Below are 25,538 nucleotides of genomic sequence, written 5' to 3'. Positions count from 1 at the left end.
TGAGTATTCTTAACTAATGGCAATATAGTTACTTGCGTTAAGTGCAATAAAAATCTGGTGTTTTTTTTTTTTGCAACAGGACACAATTGGATAAACTGGTTATTTTACCAAGGCTTTGACTGGAATGACATGCTTTCCTTTAAGAATCAAAATTGACTCATAAAGCCAAGAAAAGCCCCTTGGAAAAACTGAACTCATACCTTGTCAACACAGTCCTGTATAGGATACCTGACCTGTGGTAAGTAAAGAATGTCACTTTTGAGAGGCCCAGGAGCCCCAAGCAAGACAAGGGGAATCTGTCCAATTCATACAGGTATTTGATGGCACCAACTGATAGCTGGGCTTAAGGTTTTGAAAAGCCTTATCTGAGATTCCTTATGGAATGAAGTTCCATCAAAGCCAATTTAAAAAGGAGCCTATATGGCAAATAATTATTCTTGCTGTGCTTTATGCAACTCATCAGGCCAAGTATAATAGGACTAAAGCTTATTTTGCAAACAAATCAATCCTATCATAATTTGTTTTTAATAAAAATGAGGACTGGAAAGAAAAATCATGTTTCAAGAACTATGGTACTACTGTTATTTTAGTCTCATCAGTTCTTATTAATTTTCTGCAATTTAGAATAGATCTGCTCATTCCTGTGAACCAACCAGTGATCTCTGGCTACAGCTCAGAAGAAACAAAAGGGATGGGTAATATAAAAATCCGGGTCAATATTCTAATTCTGGGCACATATTAGAATTGGTTAGCAACCCCACGCACCCAGGTCTCAAAACGGCATGACTACAGCTAGCATGACTAGAGCCACCTGCCTGGCATGTCGGGAGTCTCAGAATTCTCAGAATTCTTTAATCTGTCCTCATCCCCTTATTTTATCTTAACATCTCTACTTGTCCTTTTTGGTCCATCTTCTAAATCTAATAACCGGATTTGTCTCCTCTCACCTTCAGGCCATCCAGCTCCAGATGATCCTCAGTAAAGAATACCATCCTCTCAATATTCAAGAGTCACCCTTCTATAGAGGACTCCTAGACTGCCCATCAGCGGGACATGACAGAAGCAAAACCCTGCCCCTGTCTCCCTTGGACCTGACTGAATTCAGCTTTCATCAACCCACAGAGCCACCCTGCCCTGACAGCCAGCAAGAGGCCAAGACCCACAGAACAACCACTATCACCCCTGTCAGCAGGGAGCAGCTACAGAAGACTGACCATCCATTCTCCCCAAAGAATTGGGATCTTGGACTCTTAAGGGAGGAAATGTTACAGTAGGTAGTCAGACGTGAGCAGGACAGAGAGCACCCCCTGATCCCGCAACCAAGAATATCAGGTGGTCAAGCAGTTGTTAAACTGTCGCTCTAAAATAGTAATTGGTCACAGCCAGCACCAAGGAAAGGCAGTCTCCCAATAGCTAGAAACACTTGAAGCTGGCAATCAGCAGCTTCCTGATAAGATCTCAGGATTTGGGCGAGTGAGCTCAAGCACGTACACTAAGACGCAAAATGGCAGAGTTTAACTGGTATATGAACACTGGACTGGCTAAGGGAAAAAATAGCTCAAGTGAGCATGCATAAAACTTCAGCAAACACACTGTACATGCAGCCCCTCCCAAGTGCTGGCAGGCCACTGCACATATGGACAGCCCAACCCAAGGGAAGAATCAGGCAAGAAGTAACACAACCCCAGAAGCATGCCAACATATAAGACCCCAAGTCAAAGGTCAAGACTCTCATGTCGCCTGCTTGGCTCATTTCCATGTACTTTACTTCCTTTCATTCCTGTCCTAAAACTTTCTAATAAACTTTCACTCCTGCTCTAAAATGTGCCTCAGTCTCTCCCTCTGCCTTATGCCCCTTGGTTAAATTATTTCTTCCAAGGAGGCAAGAACTGAGGTTGCTGCAGCCCTGTACAGATTCACAACCACTAACAAAATGACATGCAATTCCAGAATAAGCTACTACGTAGTATATGAAAGATTTTCACGGGCAGAGAGTTAATAACCTTCCTCAGTAAGTTATACCCTGTTTAAGCACTTGCATTATTAATAATGTATTTCTTTAACCTAAATTTCTTCTTCTGTCATAATTACATCACAATTTGTTCAATTTTCTGAGGAAATGGAGAACTATCACAAGTGTCTGTATGGAGGACCATTTTTAAGCCACTTCTCAGGCTTCATCTCTCTCCTCCTTAAAATGTGGAACACCAAACCGGATCCAATACTTACATGAAGGCCCAATGAAAGAGAATACAACAGAAACCTATTTCACCCCAAAGCACGTATATTTACCTCAATATTACTACGCCCACCAAAAAAGCCCCTTAAAATTTAAAAAAAAAAAAAAATTACCTTAAAAAATCCACCAAATTTCCTAAATCATTTTTGTTTCACTATAAATTATTGATATCTCTAGTCAGCAATTTTACATGTTGGCTCTGTTCACAAAATGCTATTTGACCCAGTCAAATTTACCATAAAAGCAGAAATCCTGGAAAATCTTTACAACGAAGTACCTAGCTTAAAGGCTGCTACAAGTTTCCAAACTTACAAATCTAATACCAAAAGCCAAATAAAACAAAGTAAGAAAAAAACATAAAAACAAGTTGAGATACAAATGGGTAGATTTGGGACATAAAATAAGTATCTGGGATCTATTAGTAAAAATAGTTTTATAAAATAAAATAACTATATTAAATTTTAAATTTTAGTTTTGTCAGATGCAGAAACTGTATCAATTGGAACAATTACTTAGCAACCAAACCACTGCCACTTGGGATAGGAGAAAACAAAATTAACTTTAATACCTTATTCCCTTGAGAAAGGCAAGAAGAAAGAAAGACTTGGCTATAATTTTCTTCGCAATAAAAAATGCCTACATTTGAATGTCTACTTAAGCCTGAAGGAATCATACCTAGGTTATCCTGGTTTTGCCAATAACTAAAGGTGTGATTTGGGTAAATCATATATCCACACTGGGCCTTAGTTTTTCCATTTATAAACAAAGAGAGCGGAACCAAAGATGATCTGTAAAGGGAGCTTATAGATGAGAATTTGTCATCTTCCAAATCAAGTTTAAAGTTTTTTTACACACATGCATTATACATGTGTGTGCATATATACACATACATATACTTAAACATATGTACATATTTACCTATACGCACATATCTATTTCAATACCATTCTGAATCTCTCCAAGTTACTTTCAAAAAAAGCTTTAAATCTAACAATACTTAATACTTTCTTAACAACAAGATTCTTTGGCACAAGGATTGAAAAAAAAAAAATCAGTAGCCCAAAGTTTTAAAAGGTAGTATATTAATAGAAAATTGGTTGCCACTGAAAAGACAGTATGTTACAGTTCCCAAGAGGAGACAGGACAACCTGCCATAGGATGTGGGGCACATGGGTCAGTCAGGAGACAAAAGCAGGGGGAGAAACTGTGGGCAAGGTCCTTTACTGTGGTTTCCACCAGAAGGAACAGGCAAGGCAGGGTAAACAGGCTTAGGATTGGCTAGTTTGAATAACTTTAGAAGACTGTGGGGCATAGAGGCTGTCCCTAGGTGTTTGGTACCTAGCCCTGGGGGGTGATTAGAGCAGGTGGTCTAAAGTATGAGAACCTAATATAGGAGGTGGGTAGGATGCAGGCTCTGGAATGGTTGGTGTGTGTTTTGAAAAGCGCATTTGCAGAATTGTTTACTGTCTTTAGGAATTGGTTAACCCCAGAAGAGGCAGCCCTTCCAAAGTCAGCAGACCTCAGATGTCAAAGCATCATAATACATAAAATAAAAGGTTAATATACTCAATCAAGCCAAGTAATAAAGGAGTCTTATTTCCACTGGCTATTTACTGAGCATGCACTATATATCAGCATTGTTGCATGTTCCAGGTGTAAAAATGACCATGTAATAGAATATAAGACTATAAAATGTTAAACATACACACATAGTAATTTAGAAGAAAAGAGCAAAGGTAAACATAATGATGTAACAACACTTTACACCCATTCAGTACTCTGGCACTTAAAATACATTGTCGCACATATTACTCCATTTAATCCTCAGAAAAACCCTGTCTAGTAGGCAGATTATCTTCATTATATAGGTGTTTATTACTGAGGCTTGTGAAAGCTAAAGGAGATTCCCACATCACAGACGGTAACTAAAAGAATAGGGAATTGAACCCATGTCTCATTCTTGTCCTTTTCTATTTTCACCAACACCACAATGTCACCTTCATTTTAAGTTAAATCTATATAATTATCATGTAGAAAAAAACAGCTATTCCTAACCACTGAGGATTGACTGCTCAATGTTCTTTAATAAGAATGGGCTACTATTACATTAAAAAACATGTAGGATTCTTAATAATTAATGAAACACAAATTCTTTACTAAGAGTACTTGCCAGTGGTACTGGAAAGCACAATTTTCTTTTTTAAAAAATTTCTGTATAGTAGTAGTGAGCTAGACCTCAACTAAACTTTCTAAGACATTACTTCCAAACCAGTTCTTTTATTTCTCAGTAATCATGGGGAATTAAATATTTGTTAAAGTGTTTCAATAAATTTAGATTAACCTACAAAATGAAATCTAAGCAAATACTGTATTTTAAATTTCTATATTTTATTGTTAATTTAAAAAATTCTTCATGGGGGGTCATTCTGTACATGCACCCTTTGACTTTCATGCAATTCTATTATTTAGAGAAGTACTTTTTTCCAGGCCAGGCACAGTGGTTCATGCCTGTAATCCCAGCACTTTGGGAGGCCGAAGAGGGAAGATCATTTGAAGTCAGGAATTCAAGACCAGCCTAGCCAAGATGGTGAAACCCATCTCTACTAAAAATACAAAAATTAGCCAGATGTGGTAGCACATGCCTGCAGTCCCAGCTACTTGGGAGGCTGAGACACGAGAATCGCTTGAACCTGGGAGGTGGAGGTTGCAGTAAGCTGAGATCACACCACTGCATTCCAGTCTGGATCACACAGTGAGACTCTGGCTCAAAAAAAGTACTTTCTAAGATAGCAGCTAGAATCCAACATTAAACTCTATGTGTGTCAGTAGTTGTGAGGCTGAAAATGGTATTCTCCCTGCCTTAACACTCCAGCAGAAAATTCAACAGGTCCAGCAAACAGTTTCCACTGTTCTAATGAGACCTCTTGGACTATAAATCAGCTATGATATTCTTCAACTTCTAGAATATTAGAAAGTTGTCTCCTTTGAAACCAAAATACAAAGATCCATCTAACTCTTCTACTTCTAAATTTCTAGATTTTACACTACTGTTCCTGGGGCACACTGACCAGAAGTCCAAGTCATAAGGTGCTAAGGTGATAAAATGGTTAGGTAGGTTAGGATGGTTACCAAAAGTGAGATGGTAAGAAGGCAGCAAGGACTATGGTAAAATATTTGGTATAAAGTACTAGGTTTTGGAAAGGTTAGGAGGTAATATTAAACAGGAGAGCTCTATATTACAGGGTTATACTGCTTGTAAGCTAGAGATGCTCAGGCCTAAGCAATCACACTCTGTGGCTTTAAAGGGCAGCTGGTTTCTAACTAGGCATCTTCAAGGTCTGTATCCACTGGCAAGGGCATTTTGAATAGTCAGATGAGGTCCCAGATGGCAATCTACATGCCCAAGGGCTTAGGGGCCTGGCCCCCATCTTTGCTGTTGCTGAAGGCTGGACACGTGGCTCGTCACAAGGGCGCTAGTGAATGAACCATATTCTAAAACATTCTGTGAATCCTAAAAATGACTAAAACCTAGAGACTAAACTGCTTTAATGGAGAATAGCATTAGACTCAATATTAGACTTGGCTTCAAGAATCTGTCAAAACATTTTTTGGAACCCAGGCTTGGGGGAAAAAAAAGAATTTGTCGAAACAAACAAACCCTTATACGAACATGCTCCATTCACAGTTTAAAAAGAAATCAATTTGATTTTAAAACTAGCAATATTAGTAAATAGTATTTTCCCATTGGCTCACTGAAATAAAATTAAGCTAAATTTAGTATCTACATATTTGTGCCTTATAGAATTCTAACACTAAATGAAAGTACCTATAGAATTCTAACACTAAATGAAAGTACCTATAGAATTCTAACAATAAATCAGAGTACCTCAACTATTTAATTTTACCAAACACACTACACACACATTCACTGTACAAAAGAAAAAAAATCAAGACCTCCATTCCCAAAGGTTACAAAATTGTTTAATGGCAGAGGCAAACTGCTACCTAGCACAGAGCTCTTTTTTTTTAAGTATGTCATAGTTACACTCTGCTCATCACAAACCACTTATAGAATAAAACATGTTTGCCTTCCAGTTTGAAAATTATACATAGTTACCACTACCAGTTCAGACAGCTGCCAAATAATCATTTTTAAAGTGCTGAAGACTGTGTAAGCACTTTGATTTCAACAATCAAGTTTTCTTTGTGGCTTAGGGTAAGGATAGGAGTATGAAGAGGTAGGCTAATTTTTAGAAGTATCTCCAAATGGGCTGGTATTCTTCATTATAGGGAAGGGGTGGGAGAACAAGAAAGGTGATGAATAGGTATAGAATATTAAGTTTTTCCTGAATGTGTTTATAATGAGTAAACATATACACTAAGTGTGCACACACAACACACACATATGTACCTACATATGTGTGTGCGTGCACACACACACACACAAAGACACACGAAATGAACTCAATCATATGTTTTGGAAATATGGACTAAATTAACTATTTTTGTATACTGTGAATGCACTCTGATGTATCAAACTCTTGCAAAATGTAAATTGGTCTTCAATTATCTTTGGTAGCTTGTTACTAAAAAAAGAGAAAATCCTTTTAAAACTTTTCAGGGAAACCATGATTTCCTTGGCCTCAAGGATTTGTGATGAACCAGCAGAAACAGTTTTGAAGCCACACAAACTCTGGGTTCTTTTCTCAATACTCCCCACGTATCAATCCTGTAACCTTAGGCAAATTATTGAAACTTTCTAAGCCTTGATTTTCTCATCTACTAAAAACAGCAATAATCTAAGATCAAGATAAAACACAACTCACCCAGAACAAAGTATAGTCTCCATGAATAAAGAACATGTCTGTTTTGTTTCCCCAGCACCCAGAACAATATGCGATGTATGCAATGGCAGATACTAAATATTATTTATCCAGCAGAAAACAATAAACTTGCAGGACCAACCCTGTCAACTAAGCTAATGCTACATAAAAATTACATGCAGGATTAGCTAAAGAACATAAATTCTACACATATACTAATTCTTAGGGTCTCTGGGTTTTCTTAATGTTACTTCCTTCAGAAAATGGGCATAAATTCCTATCTAATGACATGTCACATCCTTATCAAGAAGCAAGTCATGAAATGTAAGCCTTACAAAGTATATTCTTATTGGAGTTTTACAACAATTAATCAAAATGAGATATAAGACTCCCTCTTTTGGCCCTTTTCTTCAAAAAATAAAAGAAAGGAAAAAAAGAATGGAGACTCTTATTTGGCTTATATTCTTAGAATCTGTGTTTTGCTTTTAATTTATTCAAAATTAGTTTGTGATACACAAATATTTAGTCAGGAAGATGTTATTACTAGCCTCACATTCCCAATCAACACAGTCCATCAAAGTAATAAAAACTTTCTTTTTCTAATTCCCTTTGTCGCATGTGTACCCCAAACCCCCAAAAGAACACAAAGAGTGAAGCAGTCAGCTAAAGATCTAGGAATCCGTTCCTTATTGAGTATATCACAGTAATTACAATAAGATACTTAAAGTAGTGGTGGTTAGCTGTAAAGGGAGATTACAGTCCTATTCACCTGGACTTGTTTTATAAAGAATTTGTACTTACTAGCACCGTAACTTACTGGCTATATGATCTTGGCCAAGTAAATTAACCTCTGACAGCCTTCATTTCCTGTTCTATAATTTAAGGTCACCACCAACACTTTCTTCATAGGATTGTGAAAAATAAACAAGTTAATACATACAAAGTGCTTAAACAGTGGCATATAAGAGACAATAAACTGAGTCCATAAATGATCACAGAAAACAAACACTACAGTATACAGAGTACATAGTTTAGGGCAGTAAGTGGCAATAGTACAAGTATGTTTAGTCTCTGGTTCCATCATTCACTATGTCACCATGAGCAAATTATTTAACCTCTATAGGCCTCAGTTTTTATACCTGAAAGGAGAGATGTCAGCAATACTTACCTTACAGTGTATTGTGAAGATTAAATGAGTTAATAGATCAAGTGCTGCATACGTTATCTGGTATACTATAAACACGCCAAAAATGTCAGTCAAAATATAAAACAAACATAAGGTTCAAAGAAGTATCCTTTTACTTCTTGTTTCATTCATTAAAGAAAACTGCGTAATTTCTCTCCCCGCCGGAATATTATGGATGCAGGAGTTCAGTCCCATATTATTCAATCACCTAAGGAACACGTCAAGCCGCACAATATAGACGCTAAGTATTTACTTGCTGACTGAATTCATGGATGCGATCTGCCAGTAGGGAGTACAGGTAATAGATGAAAGTCTATCAAGGGGATATTAAAACCATTTACCTGCCCTATAATTAAAATCAGTAAAGGCAGTGACATCCTACCAATAAGAACAACAGGTGAGAGAAATTCTGAAAATAAAAATATAATATGCTTTAACTTTAAAAACCTACACTAACAAAATCAGAAATAATCAAAGTTTGCTTCAACAAGCATGTTATCATAGTTTGTAGTATTTATGACAAATATCGTCAAATGTTTGTCTCAACCTGGTTCATATGTAGATCTAAATATTTGGAAAAACCTGCAGAATTCACAAACCCCTTTAAGCCTTTCTTTCTCTTATATAAATCCAGTTAGTACTTGTCATCATATTCACCTAGTCTCTTCCTCTTCCCTCTTCTCCTTCAACTCTCTGGCACAGATATCCTCAACTAGACTGGAAAAAGGATTTTCCACCCCTTCCCCAGCCCCACACCAGGCACAGATACCCACTTACCACAGCACAGATCACTATCTCGTTCCTATACTCCTGTGTAAAAGCAGCTCCGCTTCTGTGAACAAAAAGCTATGGTGACTTGACTCATTATTTACAGAACTGTACTAAACCCCTTCTGACCGGCCACATTATGAGGCATCTACATAATAATATCAGAGGGACAGAATCAACCTGGAAATTTTACACACCTTCAATTTCTTCTCAAAGTTCCCCTAACTGGTAAGATTCTCACCTTCAACTGTCTACAAAAACATATGAAGCAATCAGATTTAATTCCCTTTATTTCACTTTACTCATCACTTTTCCTTTTATGATCACAAACTCTCTCACTCCTTTAACATATATCTTGAGTCTACTCCAAGGATCTGTCTATCCCATTCTCCTATGAAATCAGTTCTCCACCTGTGTCCTTTCTTCTGGTTCAGTATCAGAATGTCAGATACTGAGCAATGCTCATCAAGGTGTGAGAAAAAATAAAATTATAAATTCAAACACATATTTACACATATGACACAGACTCTACTTACATGAAGCTTACAATTCAACTTTTATATGAATACTCCTTGAGCTAAGTCTGAACTTTGTAATATTTACAAAATACTAATTGAGCTGGGCGTGGTGGCTCACACCTGTAATCCCAGCACTTTGGGATGCTGAGGTGGCTGGATCACCTGAGGTCAGGAGTTAGAGAACAGCCTGGCCAACCTGGTGAAACCCCGTCTCTACTAAAAATAGAAAAATTAGCTGGGCATGATGGCAGGCGCCTATAATCCCAGCTACTCAGGAGGCTGAGGCAGGAGAATCACTTGAATCTGGGAGACAGAGGCTGCAGTGAGCCAAGATCGTGCCATTGCACTCTACCCTGGACGACAGAGTGAGACTCCGTCTCAAAAACAAAACAAAACAAAAAACTAACTGAATTTCAAATTGCATGTCAAATCCAACATAACCTGAAGTGGCCCTTCTCTTCCTTCTGACATGATAAACTTTTTAGTCATCCTTTAAGTCTCAGCTCAGTTATCACCCTTTCCATGAAAACATTCCCAGAACCCTACAAGCAGAACTAGTTCTTCCTTCCTCTGGGCTTCTGTAACATTTCATTCATAGCTTTTATAAACCAAACACCACAAAGTAATTTAGTTAGCTATATATATATATTATACAGATAAATAGATAATATCTATCATATACCATTGAGTCTAAGATGCAAGTGATCATAAGAAAAAAAAAAGTTCTGCTAATTAAACTACAACATGCCTTTGATTATAAGGTGTGTTTTAATTTCAAAGATTTAAAACGGGCCCGGGCTTGGTGGCTTATGCCTGTAATCACAGCACTTAGGAAGGCCAAGGTGGGTGGATCACCTGAGGTCAGGAGTTCAAGACCAGCCTGGCCAACATGGCGAAATGCCCTCTCTACTAAAAATACAAAAATTGGCTGGGCATGGTGGCGGATGCCCATAATCCCAGCTACTCGGGAGGCTGGGAGGGAGGAGAATTACTTGAATCCGGGTGCCAGAGGCTGCAGTGAGCCGAGATCGTGGCACTGCACTCCAGCCTGGGTGATAGAACATGACTCCATCTTAAAATATATATATATATATATGTATATAAACATATATGTAAAATGAAATAAAAATAAAATGTAAAAAGCATGTCCTAGAAGCAGAGAAATACACTGTGTCTCCCACAACAGATAATATATCGTATGAGAGCAGAAAACATGTCTCACTTCATCTTTAGTTTCTCAATGCCCATTACCATGCTTGATACACAGGAGGCGAAAAGAACAAACAAACCTTACGTTTTTACCCAATTCCGTACCATTTCTTTCACGTCACCAGTGTGGGTCCTAGAGAAGTTTAATAAGCTGTTTTTCATATTTAGTAACCATTTACTTTGCCGCCACAGCCTTTCTAGGGACCACTGTGAATTCCTAACTAAATTACTCCAACAACATCCTTTTATCTGAGCTCCTGATTTCTAACTTTCTACACTTTTATCTACAAAGAAACACTCTAGTAAGTATCATCTGCATTGCAAATATTTTTACTCAATACCTCCAATCCACTAGATTCAAGTTTTTTCAAATTTATTTTTTATTATTATTTTGGTAGAATCTCTTCTTCAAACAAAATGTTAGGAAATGGTTCAACAAACACGCTTCTGCGGCTGATGCAGGAGTGGCAGGCTGTTTGGTTGGCAAACCCTGAGCTGCTCTGCGAGACCACTAAGCCTCTAGGAAGCACACAGAAGAGAACCCATCATTCTGTGTTAGTTATAAGCTTCCACATGATAGCTTTACGCTTTTCCACTCTTTGGTCCCCATCAAGCTCATTCCAAGTTTAGCAGCTTGACTCAAGCCATCCTCACTCTTCACCTGTCACCCCCAAAGTCTCAAATGTCTACTTTCCAAACCAATCTTTAAGGCCTATTTCAAGTTCTATCTCCACCAGAAAAAGCCTTGCTTGTTTACTTCCCACTAACCTCACTGACTTCTGATCTCTCACACTTGTTTTCCATGCCTCAAAACCCAGTACTTAAGTATAAACTCTCATATGTAGTTGCAGCTGCCATGTAATGGTTTCATGTATGTCTTTCTCCTGAACATAAGCATCATTTTAAGACAGGTTTAGTTAGTATCTTCAGAATCTAACAAGGGTTAATCAGACAGCAGACATTTAGTTTTTACTATACTAAAATACACCACCTGCTTTTTTGTTGTTGTTATTATTTTGAGACAGGGTCTCGTTCTGTTGCCCAGGCTGAAGTGCAGTGGCACGATAGCTAACTAAAACCTTCGACTTCCAGGCTCAAGCAATTCTCCCCCCTCGGTCTCCCAGAGTAGCTGGGACTACAGGCATGCAACACTATGCCCAGCTAATTTTTATATTTTTAGTAGAGATTGGTTTCACGACGTTTCCCAGGAGGGTCTCAAACTCCTGAGCTCAAGTGATCTGCCTGCCTCAGCCTCCCAAAGTGCTGGGATTACAGGTGTGAACCACCATGCCTGGCCACACCACTTCTTTTCCACCTGTAAATACACCTCTCTCCATATGCCTCACCTCACCCTTGCTTGCACTTTACAAAAGCTTTCTGACATTCCTCTTATACAAATTTCTCATTTACCTCTGACATATAACTCAAGCTAACATCCATACCTAAAATATCTCATTCTCCCACTTTACTACTTCACATTCTTCCAGTGGGTGTCACTATGTAGAGATGTCACTGGGTTACCACCTCCTGCATACAGTTTTCTTTACATTATTCAAAGACTTTTCTTACATATCTTATCTAATCTTTGAGACTCTATGAGGTAAAGAAGGCAGGAACTAATATCACTATTTTGCAAATGAAAAAAAAAAGGAATGGAACTACAATTATGATGTTTGCCCAGAGTGGTACAACTAATTGGTGGAGGCGGGGAGCACCCAAGTGAAAATGTGAGTTTTAATTCTTAGTGTTATGCTCTATGAAGCCTCTAGGTTCTTGTGAAGCTTCATGTGCTCACATGAAGCCTCATGTGGTCTGCACTAATAATAAATCTACTATAAGAACCACACCTCTGATTAAGCACAGGTATTTCCTACCTCCTTAACTTTATTATCATCCCTCAGGAAAAGAGAAGCTTCATATATTTGAATTACCACTTTTCCTATTCGAAAGATTCTTGAGTCTTGCACATTTTACATGCACACAGACATATTTTTAAGACACAAGGTCTCACTCTCTCATCCAGACTGGAGTGCAGTGACGATCACAGGTTACTATAACCTTGAACAGAACTCTTGAGTTCAAGCAATCCTCCCGCCTCAGTCACTTGAGTGGCTGGGACTACAAACATGGGCCACCACACCTAGCTGATTTTTTACTTTTTCCTTTTTTCGTAGAGGTACACTCTCACTATGTTGCCCAGGCTGGTCTCAAGCTCCTGGGCTCATGTGATCCTCCTCCCTCAGCCTTCCAAAGTGCTGATTACAGGATGAGGCACTGCACTTAGCCTCAAACATTTTCAAAAAACACCTTTGTACCAGATATTCTGAGCCAAAAAAAAAAAGGGGGGGACTACTGCAGCAGGACTGTTCATGGAAAAAAAAAAAAGAAAGAAAGAAAAGAAAGGAGGGTGTGAGGGGAGTAGAGAATGTGAAATTACTTAATGGGTACAATGTACATTACTGCAGTATAAAAGCCCTGCCTTCACCACTATACAACATATCAGTGTAACAAAACTGTACTTGTACCTCACAAAATTATACAAATAAAAGATCAGCATAAATACCTAAAAAATAAATAAATAAAAAGGCATGCTGGATTTTACTTACTCCACAGGGAAAATTGACAAATTTAAAGCTGTGAGTGCTTCCCAGAATTTGGGCTCTTTTAGGATCCTAGATTTTCCAACTGTTTTCTAATTCCACTCAAGAAAAAGTAATCACATTGTTCACACTAAAGTGATAGTATCAGAAACACAACTATGGTTAAAGAGCTGGAGCAGTCCCCCCTTATCAGAGTGGGGAATATGTTCCAAGACCCCCACTGGATCCCTGAAACCATGGATCGAACCCTATACATATTGTTTTTTCATACATACATACATACACACCTGTGATAAAGTTTAATTTATACATTACACAAAGTATGAAATAACTTCTCTTTGGCATATATTTGGCTTATCTTAGATATATCCAAATTGCCAGCATTACTACTTTTGCACTTTGAGTCCATAAATATGTAAAGTAAAAATACTCGAACACACTGAGATATCACAGCAGTTGAGAAGGCTACTAAGTGACTCGTTAGCAGATACAGAGGGTATAACTGGACAAAGAGAAGATTCCCATTTGCCCTGGACAGACTGAGATTTCACCACACTACTCAGAAAGGCATGCAATTTAAAACTTGTAAATTGTTTTCTTCTAGAATAGTCCGTTTAATATTTTTGGACCATGGTTGACCATAGGTAACAGAAACCACGGATAAGAGGAGGCTACTATACCGAGATAAAATATCCAAACTACAAATTCAGTGTCAGAACTAAAGTATATGTTTAAAATACTAATGTATTGGTATTCACCAAATAAAGGAGCAAATGACATAGAAAAATAGCACCTAAGCACATAGTAAATTTAAGAATGAACAGAAATATATTAATTTATGAATTAAAGTGCTACATTTATTGCTTAATAGAATTCACCCTAATTATACAGCCTCTATAAGAAAAATGGTAAATATCACTCTAAATCTCCCTCACAAAAATCCCTAAATACTTAATCATGTAAGTTTAAGACTTACAGAGAACTCTGACCATGTGCTGGATGGCAGTACCCAGAACAAAGTAAAATATATACTCTAATTTCATGGATCTTAAATTTTAGAATTAGAGTAAGACTCAGAGTTTATAGTTTAATCAAGTTTTCTATATGGTACAAGAAATTCTTTTGCAGTCTACAGAATCTTTGACAGATGAACATCCAATCTTCAATGAATTATCACTACTTAACGAAACAAACCATTCCACTGTTGTGTAACTCTAGTCTGTCTTTGTGTGTGCATATACATGTTTTTCCACGGCCAAACAAAATTATAGAACTATGTCAGAAAAAAAAAAAAAAAAAAAAAAGCCCTTCATACATCTAAAGACAGATGTCACAATTTCTTGTTTTCTTTTAAAGATAAAACTCCGTTCTTTGATTATTGCTAGTACGAAATGTTTTCCACATTCTTCATTCTGGGAATCCTTCTTCATACATTTGTGAGTCCGTCAATGTCCCATTTAAAATGTGCCACCCAGTACTGCGCACAATATTGCAGAAGCGTCTGACAAGCACAAGGTACAGAAGAAGCTTTATTCTACTCTCAGTTCATTTTAAGCCAATAAATTCCAAAGCATTTTCACAAGTCCTCCTGCGAAGCCAGGTTTTTTACCTTGTAGGTATGTAATTCACACCATCTTAAGTAGAGGATCTTACCTGTTAATTATATCTTACTAATTCTGGCCCACCATTTCAGCCTGTTAAGATCACTCTGAATCTCAGTTCTATCATATTAGCACCATCTACCAGCTCTGTCTCATATTTGAATTCAGTAAATTCAGCCATCCTTCAACCTGGTATCTGAAAAAAAAATGCCACACTACATCAAAATTAGAACCCCATGCCATAGTGTGAGACCTCTTACGGAGGTGAATAATCAATTACCACTTTTCATACAATTGTGCAACCAGCTGTGAGCCTTCAAAGAGGCCACAACTATCAATACTAAAATCAAGATAAATTATGTTAACATTATTTCCTTTGGATACTCATATGGAAACCCTAAAGAAAGAAGATATGAACCTAGTTTCTTAGTGAACCCATACTGGCTCCCAGTGATTCCTCAGTTCTTTTTTAAAATGCTCAAGAGCCAACTACTCAATAATTCACTCAAGGACTTTGCTAAGGATAGTTATCAAGCTCATTTGTCTGAAGTTAAGAATATTTTTAAAAATTGAGGTGTTATTCATGTGAAATTTTCTGGTACTTTTTAACCACGCAGCATAAATTTTAAGTTATTGATATTAGCCTGAAACTGAATCTGAAAGTTCCTTCTGACCCTAGGATTACATGCATTTTTATTGTCTTGACTTCCAAAAAGCAAACCCAGAAATGCAGTAGAAAGACAACTGGAGGAGAAGTCAACATTCTAGCCCTCACTTTGCCATCAAATATAAGAGGGTCATTTAACCTTCCTGGGCTTCAATTTCTTCATTTCTAAAATAGGGCTAAGGAAAGAGAGTGGGAGAAAGAGGCTCATTTATTTTTAAGTTACCTTAGTAACTACAATTTCATTAAGCCCTCATCGCACCACATACTTAAATAAGCAATTTGTGGTTCAACAGGTTTCCTTTGCCACAATTTCCTTATTCACTAGGTAGCAAAATGACAAGCATTATGAACATCCAATCTTAACTCAACATCCAATCTTAACTCAAACTCACATCAGAAAAGTACAGAAGAGCACATATACGTATATAGTCTGATACTAGGCCAGGTTCCCCCATTACTGTCAATCCTTACTGTGTCACCCCCAAGTACTTAATGTAGCAATGCAGAACCTTCGACCCATATTTCTGCTTTCACTTCAAACAGTAAAAACACAAAATGCCTTTATAAATAGACTTTACCAGCAGTATCAAAAGGTTACAATGGCTGAGCCATAATCGCCAAGATTCTTTCCACCTACAATTCTATCATTTTGTAAGTTTTGTTATTTCAGCAAGATCTAGGCGTAGCACCATTCCCTATCTTCTCTCTTGATTAAGCAAATTTAGAGCTGTGAGTGCTTTCATGCCTGCCCCAATATTCTCAACCTGCTTTCATGCCTGCCCCAATATTCCCTATTATTCATTATATATTCCCTGATTCAGAATTTGAAAAGCAGGTGATTAAAACTCTATTTTCAGTCAGACACGGTGCCTCACGTCTGTAATCCCAGCACTCTGAGAGGCTGAAGTGGGGAGATCACCTGAGGTCAGGAGTTCGAGACCAGCCTGGCCAACATGGCAAAACCCCATCTCTACTAAAATTAGCCAGGTGTGGTAACACGTGCCTGTAGTACCTACTACTTGGACAGCTGAGGCTGGAGAATTGCTTGAACCCAGGAGGTGGAGGTTGCAGTGAATAGATATCGTGCCACTGCACTCCAGCCTGGGCGACAGAATGAGACTCCATCTCAAATGGAACAAAAAACAAAACAAACAAACAAAAAACTCTATTTTCCTTTGCTACTCTATCCTGAAATACTTCTAAAAAAAAAATGCCCTTTTAAAAAATTAACGTGGCTCTACATTGAGTACTTTTCATCTTCTATGAAAAAATCATTTAATAGGTAAAGCCAGCTTGGTAGTTCAGAATCTAAGTCATTTGTATTGAGTATAAGATTTAAGTTTCTAATAATGAATTCCAATCTATAACAAACAGTATTAGAAAATCTTAAAGAAGTAAGATTACTTGAGTAAATCTGACTCCTCTGGAAAAAGAGGAGCCAAACACAGGAGTACATGAGTATGTATATATACAGATGCCCATTAGGGAAATCCAAATTAATAAAACATACATGGCAAAGGAAAACCATATTTGCATGAAACGTCAAGCCAATTTTCCACCTTTAGTAGCTCTGGAAAAAAAGATCAGTGTAAGAAGTTAATTCTACTGGATTAAATTCACTTTTAAAATTAAATATAAATTTTAATTATTTTCTTTGTTACCTATTTTTACCAATAATGAAGCATTGGTCCTCCCATTTCTGGTTTCATACTATATCCCCAGGTTTCATATTTTAATTCCCTGGAGAAGTAAAGAAATTAGGTAAGAGAGTCAAGTTCTTGAAGGGTCAGCAGTATCTTATCATTAAGTCTGAACTTCCTCTGTGGGAGAACCAGCATACAACTGCTAAGTTCTACTAAAATTGACAAAGAAATATTAATTCATCAATCAAAAGGCTTACACTATGAGCTCTGTTACTACATATGATGATTACTGCCAAAAATAAGTCACATTGTGGGCCACTCCAAGTTAATTACAGATTTAGATATCAATTGTTCCTACAAGCTCTAAATTCTTTAAGGAAATGTAACACCTGAAATTCACTTTATTTTGGGCTCTTTGACTACTAGAAAACACTGTGAAAACAGGTAGTTCACTCTCCTCACTTAGTTAAAATAAAGGAGCTTAAGCCAGAGGTACAATTAGTTGTCTTTGAGCTTAAAATAAGGTTTCTGCTTTTCCTTTGAAGTCAAACTCAGCATGTTCTCACTCATAAGTGGGAGCTAAAAAAAAAAATGATTACACAAGGACATACAGGTGGAACAACAGACACTGGGGACTACAAAAGGTGGGGGGTGGGGTGAGAGTGGAAAAAATACCTATTGGGTACAAGGTTCACTATTTCAGTGATGGGTACACTAAAATCCCAGACTTCACCACTATGCAATATATCCATGTAACATAACTGCACTTGTACCCCCAAATCTATTTTTTTTAAAGTAAAAGTAAAAAAATTTTAAGTCAAATTCAGAATCCCAATAACGAAACAAAAAGAATGCAGAGCATACACATATCTAGTTCCTACTACAATTCTAACTAATGCTCAGCATGAAGGTCAGGATTTACAGCTGAGACCAAAGCACAGAAACACATTATACTGAACACATTAATGGGAAGAGGATCCCCCTAGGTTGTCACTAACATTCTCATTTCATAAAACTAAGTATGAAGCTCCCCAGCTTCAAGTACTGGTTTCATTAGATTTACCTTGTATGATTTTACTTTTTTTCTGTCCATATCATCCAGACTTCCCCTAACCTCCTGAAGAGTAAAATGAGAATGGTGGATGGAGAGTTTTAGCTCATTGTCCTTGAGCTAGCAATTACATCTGTCAAAGCCACTAATTTTTTCAAGACTTGTCATAAAAATTTACAGCAAAATTTTCCCCACAGATTAAACAATACCATTCTCCTGGGGAACACAATGAACCGACCAAGAAAGTACTTACAGATGAATGGGGACACCAAGTAAAAAATCTGAACTTTCAGGGCTCATTTATAAAAGAGCGAAATGGGTACGCATTGCTCCTTCTCCCCTTTGTCAAGACAGTAAAGTTCCTGGTGTCCCACTCTTAGTGTCTTTTTTCTTTTTTTTTTTTTTTGAGACGGAGTTTTGTTCTTGTTGCCCAGGCTGGAGTGCAACGGCGTGATCTAGGCTCACTGCAACCTCCGCCTCCTGGGTTCAAGTGATTCTCCTGTCTCAGCCTCCCGAGTAGCTGGGACTACAGGCATGTGCCACCACGCCCGGCTAATTTTGTATTTTTAGTAGAGACAGGGTTTCTCCATGTTGGTCAGGCTGGTCTCGAACTCCAGACCTCAGGTGATCCGCCTGCCTTGGCGTCCCAAAGTGCCAGGATTAAAGGCGTGAGTAATCACACCCGGCCCACTCTTAGTGTCTTAAAAATGCAAAGTCAAAAGAAATCAATGAAAACAAAGTTGTTTCATTCGCTTCATTAAAACCATTCCAAGGCATTGCTCCTAATTACAAACTGCTATTTTCTTCATTATCTTTTATACCTTGGTTCAAAGAGCATTTGTCAAGCACCTACTATGCTAGGCAATGGGGTAAAATCTGCAAACAACTAGGCCTAGATTAACTGTATTGACTTGTAGACATCAAGCAAGGTACATTTCTGGTCTTTGTCAGACTGCTGTCTTTTTAAAATGATCGAGCATATTTATTAGAACATAAACAACATCGACAAAATTTTAAATCTTTGGTTTCAGGGGGAAAAAATCCAACTATATAGAGTTCAAATTTTCTCCTATACTTAAACAGAACCACCCAAATCATGTAAATCCTTTAAGTGAAAAAATTATCCCTGAAAATGAAGGAATAACCACACCTATTGGCAGTGTTCAGCATACAGTAGCCGTCTCAATATACACTTGTAAAATAAAAACTAAAAAGTTGTAGTTGCCACCAAAATCCATTCTCTGAGGCACAAATGAACTAACTCAACACCCCCACCTACTTCCATATTCTGTCTTCCGGTTCACTGCTGATGACCAGACACTTGATTCTCAAACTTCAGTGAGTTTGTCTGTTTGAGACAGGGTCTCACTGTCACTCAGGTGGGAGTGCAGTGAGGCAATCAGCTCACTGCAGCCTGGATCCCCGGGACACAAGCAATCCTCCTACTTCAGCCTCCCAAGAAGCTGAGACCACAGGTGTGCCACCACACCTAGCTAATTTTTGTTTAATTTTTTGTAGAGACGGGGTCTCCTTATGTTGCCCAGGCTGGTCTTGGACTAATGGGCTCAAGCAATCCTCCCACTCTGGCCTCCCAAAGTGCTGGGATTACAGGGATGAGCCACCACAGACAGCCACTTCAATGAGTTTTAGAATCACCTGGAAAGTTTTGTTTGAAAGGCAAATCCCTTGACCCCCCACAATTCAAAACTTATACTACCAAAAACTGGATCCTGTGTTTATTATAATGCACCATTCAAGTTAATCTAAGTTTGGGTGGCCAAAACATTTGTTTACCCTCACAATGGCTAAAGGAAAACCTCTGGATTGCAAAAGATAACAACCAGAGAGCAGAAAAATTGATTACTTCTAACCTAAATTATAAGTTACTCAATTCTCTTAATCACAACTCACTAACTAATGTTTAATAAGCAAGATGAAATGGAAGTGAAGTAACTTCTGCTTTGACAATGCAAACTGTCATTCAACCCACCAAAAACAAAAAGTTTTCTGAAATACTATAATTATTGTCAAAGTTTTTAGCAAAGAAATAGAAACAAAGCAAGTTAAGGATTGTAATCCACAGAAACACTTATGTAATTATGCTGTAATAGTTTTAGGAGAAAAAGTACCACAATCAACACACTAAGTAGATGACTGTGCTTGCCAATATAAGGGCCACTAGCCACATGTGGCTACTTAAATTAAATAAAATTTAAAATTCAGTTCCCCAGTTGCCCCAGACACATTTAACTGCTTAACAGCCACATGTAGCCTGTGGCTAACATTTTAGATAGGGCACATAAACATTTCCAACACCACAGAAAGTTCTGCTGGATAGCGCTGGCCTAGAATCAGTGGTATCTGGATAAAAAATATAATCTCAGTTCTCCTGAATCAGATGGCTTTATCTGGCAATTTACAATTTTACATATATATGTCCACTTTAGGTATTAACCATAAAAGAAGACCCCAGTGTAATTTTTCTGCAACTTGTTTCAAGAAAGATCATTCAAAAGTGATAAACTTACTTATCTCAGATTATCAAAATAGAAATATTTGACTAACAAGTTCTGGAAGTATCAAAGGCACTAAAACATAACGAGGTTTTCATCAAATCAGAAATCAATGAAAAGGGTTTAATTACTAGAAAACAAAAGTTATTAGGTACAATAAGACTGGTCCAAAAAAGATTAAAACTACTTCCCAAGTACTTTAGAAGTATCTATTTATATGCATAACAAATAACAACTGCTTTTACAATTGGTTTAAAAATAACTTTACCACAATTCAAATTAGTGACATTTTACTGTCAACATTTTTCATTGCTTTCCACCAATCTTATATTAAACATCTACAAATCACACAATGACCATAAGATGTAATTAAATATAATTCTATAAATGAAGGATTATTCGTTCAAATCCTGATATTAGCATAAAAGTAGACATAAAAGTTAACCAAACAATTTACAACTTAAAATTATCTCTCAACTGTATCAGTATCTAGTTTAAAACAGTCCAGTGTAATAAAACACAAAAGCATGGGTGACAAGATGCTGAAGCTTGAGAAATAACTTGCACGAAAAAAAAGTTAGCCTTATCACACCACAGAATTAAAAGTTCAACAGACTCACAATTATATATGCCAACTCAGTTTAAAATTACTTTCCCTCAAAGAGATAAATATCATTTTGACTAGGCTTCTTTCTGAAGAGTTCGAATGTATTCAAATAAGACCACTAAATTACAGAAGGCAATTATGTTTCTAATCAGAAAGCTTTGAACCATAAAATAATACTTTTAAAAAACTAACAAATTTAACACATTATAAAATCTACAAAAGTGAACATGTCACACTGATTACTATAGAGCTATGTTTGTTAGTATAATATTCCTGTTTCTGGTTCCTTATGATTCTGTGTTTACTTCAGAGGTTTAAGTCAAACCTAAGAATTAGCAAAGAAAAGCAGTAATTGTTATGAAAAACTATTTAAAAGGTACTTTAAAAGATGTCATAACTTACCTGCAACACTAGTGATTGTAACGGGAACTCCCTGCACTTGAACACCTGCAGCACCCAGGTTGGCAACGCTCACTGTCTGAAGGTTAGGCACTGATGCAAGCTGGGCAGTATTCAAAGTTATTGGGGCACCAGCAACAGCCACCGGAGCAATCTGAGCAAGAGTTGTGCCACCGCTTGAAGACACTGGGGTGATGGTTAATTGTTGGGATAACCCAGCATTCTGAACTTGCAAATTTGAAAGACTCTGAATATTCTGAACCTGTACAGTTTGCCAACTGATTTGCCCTGAAGGTGTTAAAGTTGGAGCCCTGATAAGCACCTGAGTCGGATTTACTGCTTGAAGTTGAACATTCTGTAAAGGCTGCTGCTGGATGGTCTGAATTGTCTGCCCTGACTGGAGTTGAAATGACTGTGGTGGAATAGCCTGAATGATCTGTTGCTGAGGCTGTTGGATCTGGATCTGTTGTAAGATAGGTTGGCCTACAATTTGCACCTGCTGAAGAGAATTTGATTGATCCTGTGCATTCTGCATTCCATTAGGCTGAAGCTGACTGGAGCTCTGGGCTTCAGACTCAGTAGCAGCAGGTGTTTGAGATTCTTCAATGGTGCGTTCAGAACTACTGGCTGATGTGCTTGCATACTGGCCCGTATCTGCTGAGCTCACTAATGTGTCACTGCTTGTCAAAGATGTTGAAGCAGTGGTTGTGCAGGTAGTGGAGGAGGAGGGAGATTCCGGCATAGTACTGGCAGAAGTAGTGGTGTTGGTGGGTGTGGAAACTAATTGATTCCCATTGGAAGTCCCACTATCAGCAGTAGTAGCAGGCTGGCCAACCTGCCCAGTCCCTCCTCCGGCGGCCACGTTGTTTATCACTGGCAAAGCTAGAGTCACTCCTCCAATGTTAATTGGTAGGGTTGTTACAACTTGAGCCTGAGTACCAGGAAGAGTCTGTAACTGCAGTGGTATTGAAACACCAGGTCTAATTTGGACTGGAACTGTCTGATTTGCCAGGTTTTGAGCAAGAATATTCCCAGAAGCTGTCCTGTTAGCAGCTGTAAGTATAGCTTGATTATTACCTGCAGAAATGAGCTGAATTTGACCCTGCAAATCCTGTAGAGATGAACTACTAGTTGGATTGATTTGAATTTGTTGACCTTCCACTGTCTGAAGTTGTGGAATTACTTGGTACTGTACACTACCACTTGGATTTTGTACTTGTATGACTTGAAATTGACCAGGGGTGGAAGAATTACCTGATTTAGTTTTTGTAGGAGATGCACTCCCGTTATTACTGCTGGAAGAACTAGACGAACTAGAAGCTGGTTGAGAAACGTTATTCTCTTTTGAAGCAGGAGGAGTGGAGGCAACAAGTTGCCAAGCGTTTCCAGCAAGTTGCGTTGTTACCAGTTCTAGCTGTTGTGGTTGATTCTGAAGTTGCACCAATCCTTGACTTGGATCTATAATAATTTGTTGTTGTCCAGTTGCTTGATTTTCACCAGGAGTCCCTATTTTGCTGCAAGTAGCTGCCAGTAAAGCCAGAGGAGAGGGCTGAGAGTCCTACCCAAAATGGGATGGTAAAGGAGAGGGGGGGGGAAAAAAAGTGGGCGGATTTAGTGGAGGCCAGTAGTTGCCAGGGGGTTACTTATTTTGACAGCTCTACATAACAGAATTTAGGAAGCAGCAGAAATCAAAAAGAAATACAAACGAAAGTAGATAAGAACTATATGAATAAGGAAGCAAGTCCTATAATATAAGTTTAAATAAAAGGAAATTTCTTTAAAACTTTGTAAAGTGTTATGTTCCTAAACTCAAAATGCCCTTAGGAACACACACACCCTTTTCTTATAGTCTGAATTCCTGATGTAATTTTAAACAGCGTTATACCCTTAAAGAGGTGAAATCTTGATGAATTTACAATTTAAGTTCCACACTCTCAGAAAGATGCTTTGAGTGGATAAACATTTTTATTGTTACTTCTGGGCATTTAAAGGGCATAACTCTCTCTCTCTCCTAATGTGTCGTGATGAATTTTTTTTATTTGCTTGCTTTTACCTGGGAGCCTGAGGTTTTGGGTTTTTTATTGTTATTCTCTGGCTCAGAGGTTTTCCCTCCTTCTGTAGCCATCGCCGCTGCCGCTGCCGCCTCCTCCTCCTCCTCCTTCTTCTGATCTGCAACAAACCCCCCCACCACACACACACACGACAACAGGTTATTAGGATTATTATTATTCGTCTTCTTCCTCTCCTCTTCTCCCCCCTCCCCCCGAACATTAATCTCCATAAACCCGCGATCCACGCACACCGGCAGGGGGTGGGGGAGAAGGAGGGAAGGGAGGAGGGGGATATCACAAAACGTGGTTTGAAACCCGACCCATCGGCTCCAGAGCAACACCCAGAAGGAGGTTGTTCTCTCTCAGACATTAAGACAAAACACAACCCTCCTTCCCTCCCCCTGATTCCCTCCCGCCCTCTCCTCCTCCCCTTAAAGCATCTCAGCGGCCCCGGGGGAGGGGGAAGAACCGAGCAGGGTCTGGGGAGGGAGGGAGAGAGGGAGGCGGCGAAGGAGACTGAGGGGGGTGGAGAATACGTACCGCTCATCCCGCATTAACAGGACAAACCCTCAGACGGAGACACTGGGATAGAGGTGGGTGGGGGTGGGGGCGAGGCGGGAGGAGAGGCCGGTCCCGCCCGCCCGCGGTGGCTCGGAGGAGGCTGTAGCTGGCACAGGCTCTGCCTCTTTTTCCGCGAATGGCCGCCGCTGGGCTGTGGCGTAGCAGCTCCTCTCTCCGCCCGAGCCCGGCTGACTCGCCCTTGATTGACAGCGGCGGCGCGCGGCGCGGGCGGCGGCGCGGGTCGGGGGCGGGGCCAGGGCGGTGCGAGCCTGGCCGACTCCCCACCCCCCTCGGCCTCTCTCCGCCGGAGCCTCCGACTCTCCACCCCTTCCCCCAGCGGATTGGCCGCCGACCTGCCGGGGGCCGGGGCGCTGGGGCCGCCTCCTCTCCACCCCCTTTCTCGGGGTTATTCTTTTAGCAGCTCTTCTCCTCCTCCCCGGCTGCTCTGGGGCTCTTTCTCTCCGCGTTCTAGCTCAGGAGCGCTGTCGGTAGGCCCTCCATACAGCCAAACTTGTTGTCTCAGGATATCCCGCCCCCTACTCATTTCCCAGCGCCCTCCACTCAAAAACCCGCTCCAGCAATCCCTCCAGTTGCCACTAAAGAAAAAAGTAGGGCCTTTGCCCCAGGCAAGCGAGAGGGGCGGACGTGGGCGCGCGCAGCCCACCGACAGATCGGCCTGCCGGGTGAACTGGCCGCTGCCCCCGCGTAGGGAGCATGGCTTTCCTGAGGCGCATCCGGACCCGGGCGCCCTTTTTCCCTGGCTCGGTCTCCATTGGCTGAGCCCACGGTGACGCGCGCTGAGTGGTAGGAGAAAGGGGGTGGGGTACTGCCGCGGAGGCTCTCGGTACTCGTAGTTTCCGGCGGCCGCGGTGACTTCTTCGAGGCACCGCCTCTCTCCCGCCCCCGACCGAGGCCTGGCTGCCGAGCGGAAAGCTGCCCGAGGGGGCGGTGGCGACAGGGCGTGGCCGGGGCCGAGTGGGAGTTGAACTGAGCGAGGAGGAGGGGGAATGGGTGTTGTTTGCCTGGGCCTATCCGCCGCGCGGGGCTGCCCAAAGCACCTCTGCCGCCGCCTCCTCGGCTCCAAGCCGCTCCCCGCGGGGCG

The 25,538-nt window shown here is 39.6% G+C and overlaps 1 protein-coding gene across 1 annotated transcript in view; it reads right to left on the bottom strand.

The window, feature by feature from the left end:
• SP4 (Sp4 transcription factor) overlaps window positions 1–24,640 on the bottom strand; it is an 83,183-nt gene extending 58,543 nt beyond the window's left edge. Inside the window, exons 1-3 of the mRNA XM_011973912.1 lie at window positions 24,416–24,640; window positions 23,878–23,993; window positions 21,828–23,382 (exon numbers count right to left, since the gene is read on the bottom strand). Coding sequence (XP_011829302.1) covers window positions 21,828–23,382; window positions 23,878–23,993; window positions 24,416–24,422 — 1,678 coding nt within the window. The 5' untranslated portion in view covers window positions 24,423–24,640. The remainder of the gene's footprint in view (window positions 1–21,827; window positions 23,383–23,877; window positions 23,994–24,415) is intronic.
• Window positions 24,641–25,538: the final 898 nt, after the last annotated feature.

This window comes from Mandrillus leucophaeus, unplaced genomic scaffold (assembly GCF_000951045.1).
Source record: "Mandrillus leucophaeus isolate KB7577 unplaced genomic scaffold, Mleu.le_1.0 Scaffold140, whole genome shotgun sequence".
In the NCBI taxonomy this organism is placed as follows: domain Eukaryota; kingdom Metazoa; phylum Chordata; class Mammalia; order Primates; family Cercopithecidae; genus Mandrillus; species Mandrillus leucophaeus.
Note: the sequence above shows the minus strand (reverse complement) of the source record. Positions and strands in the feature narration are given on the sequence as shown.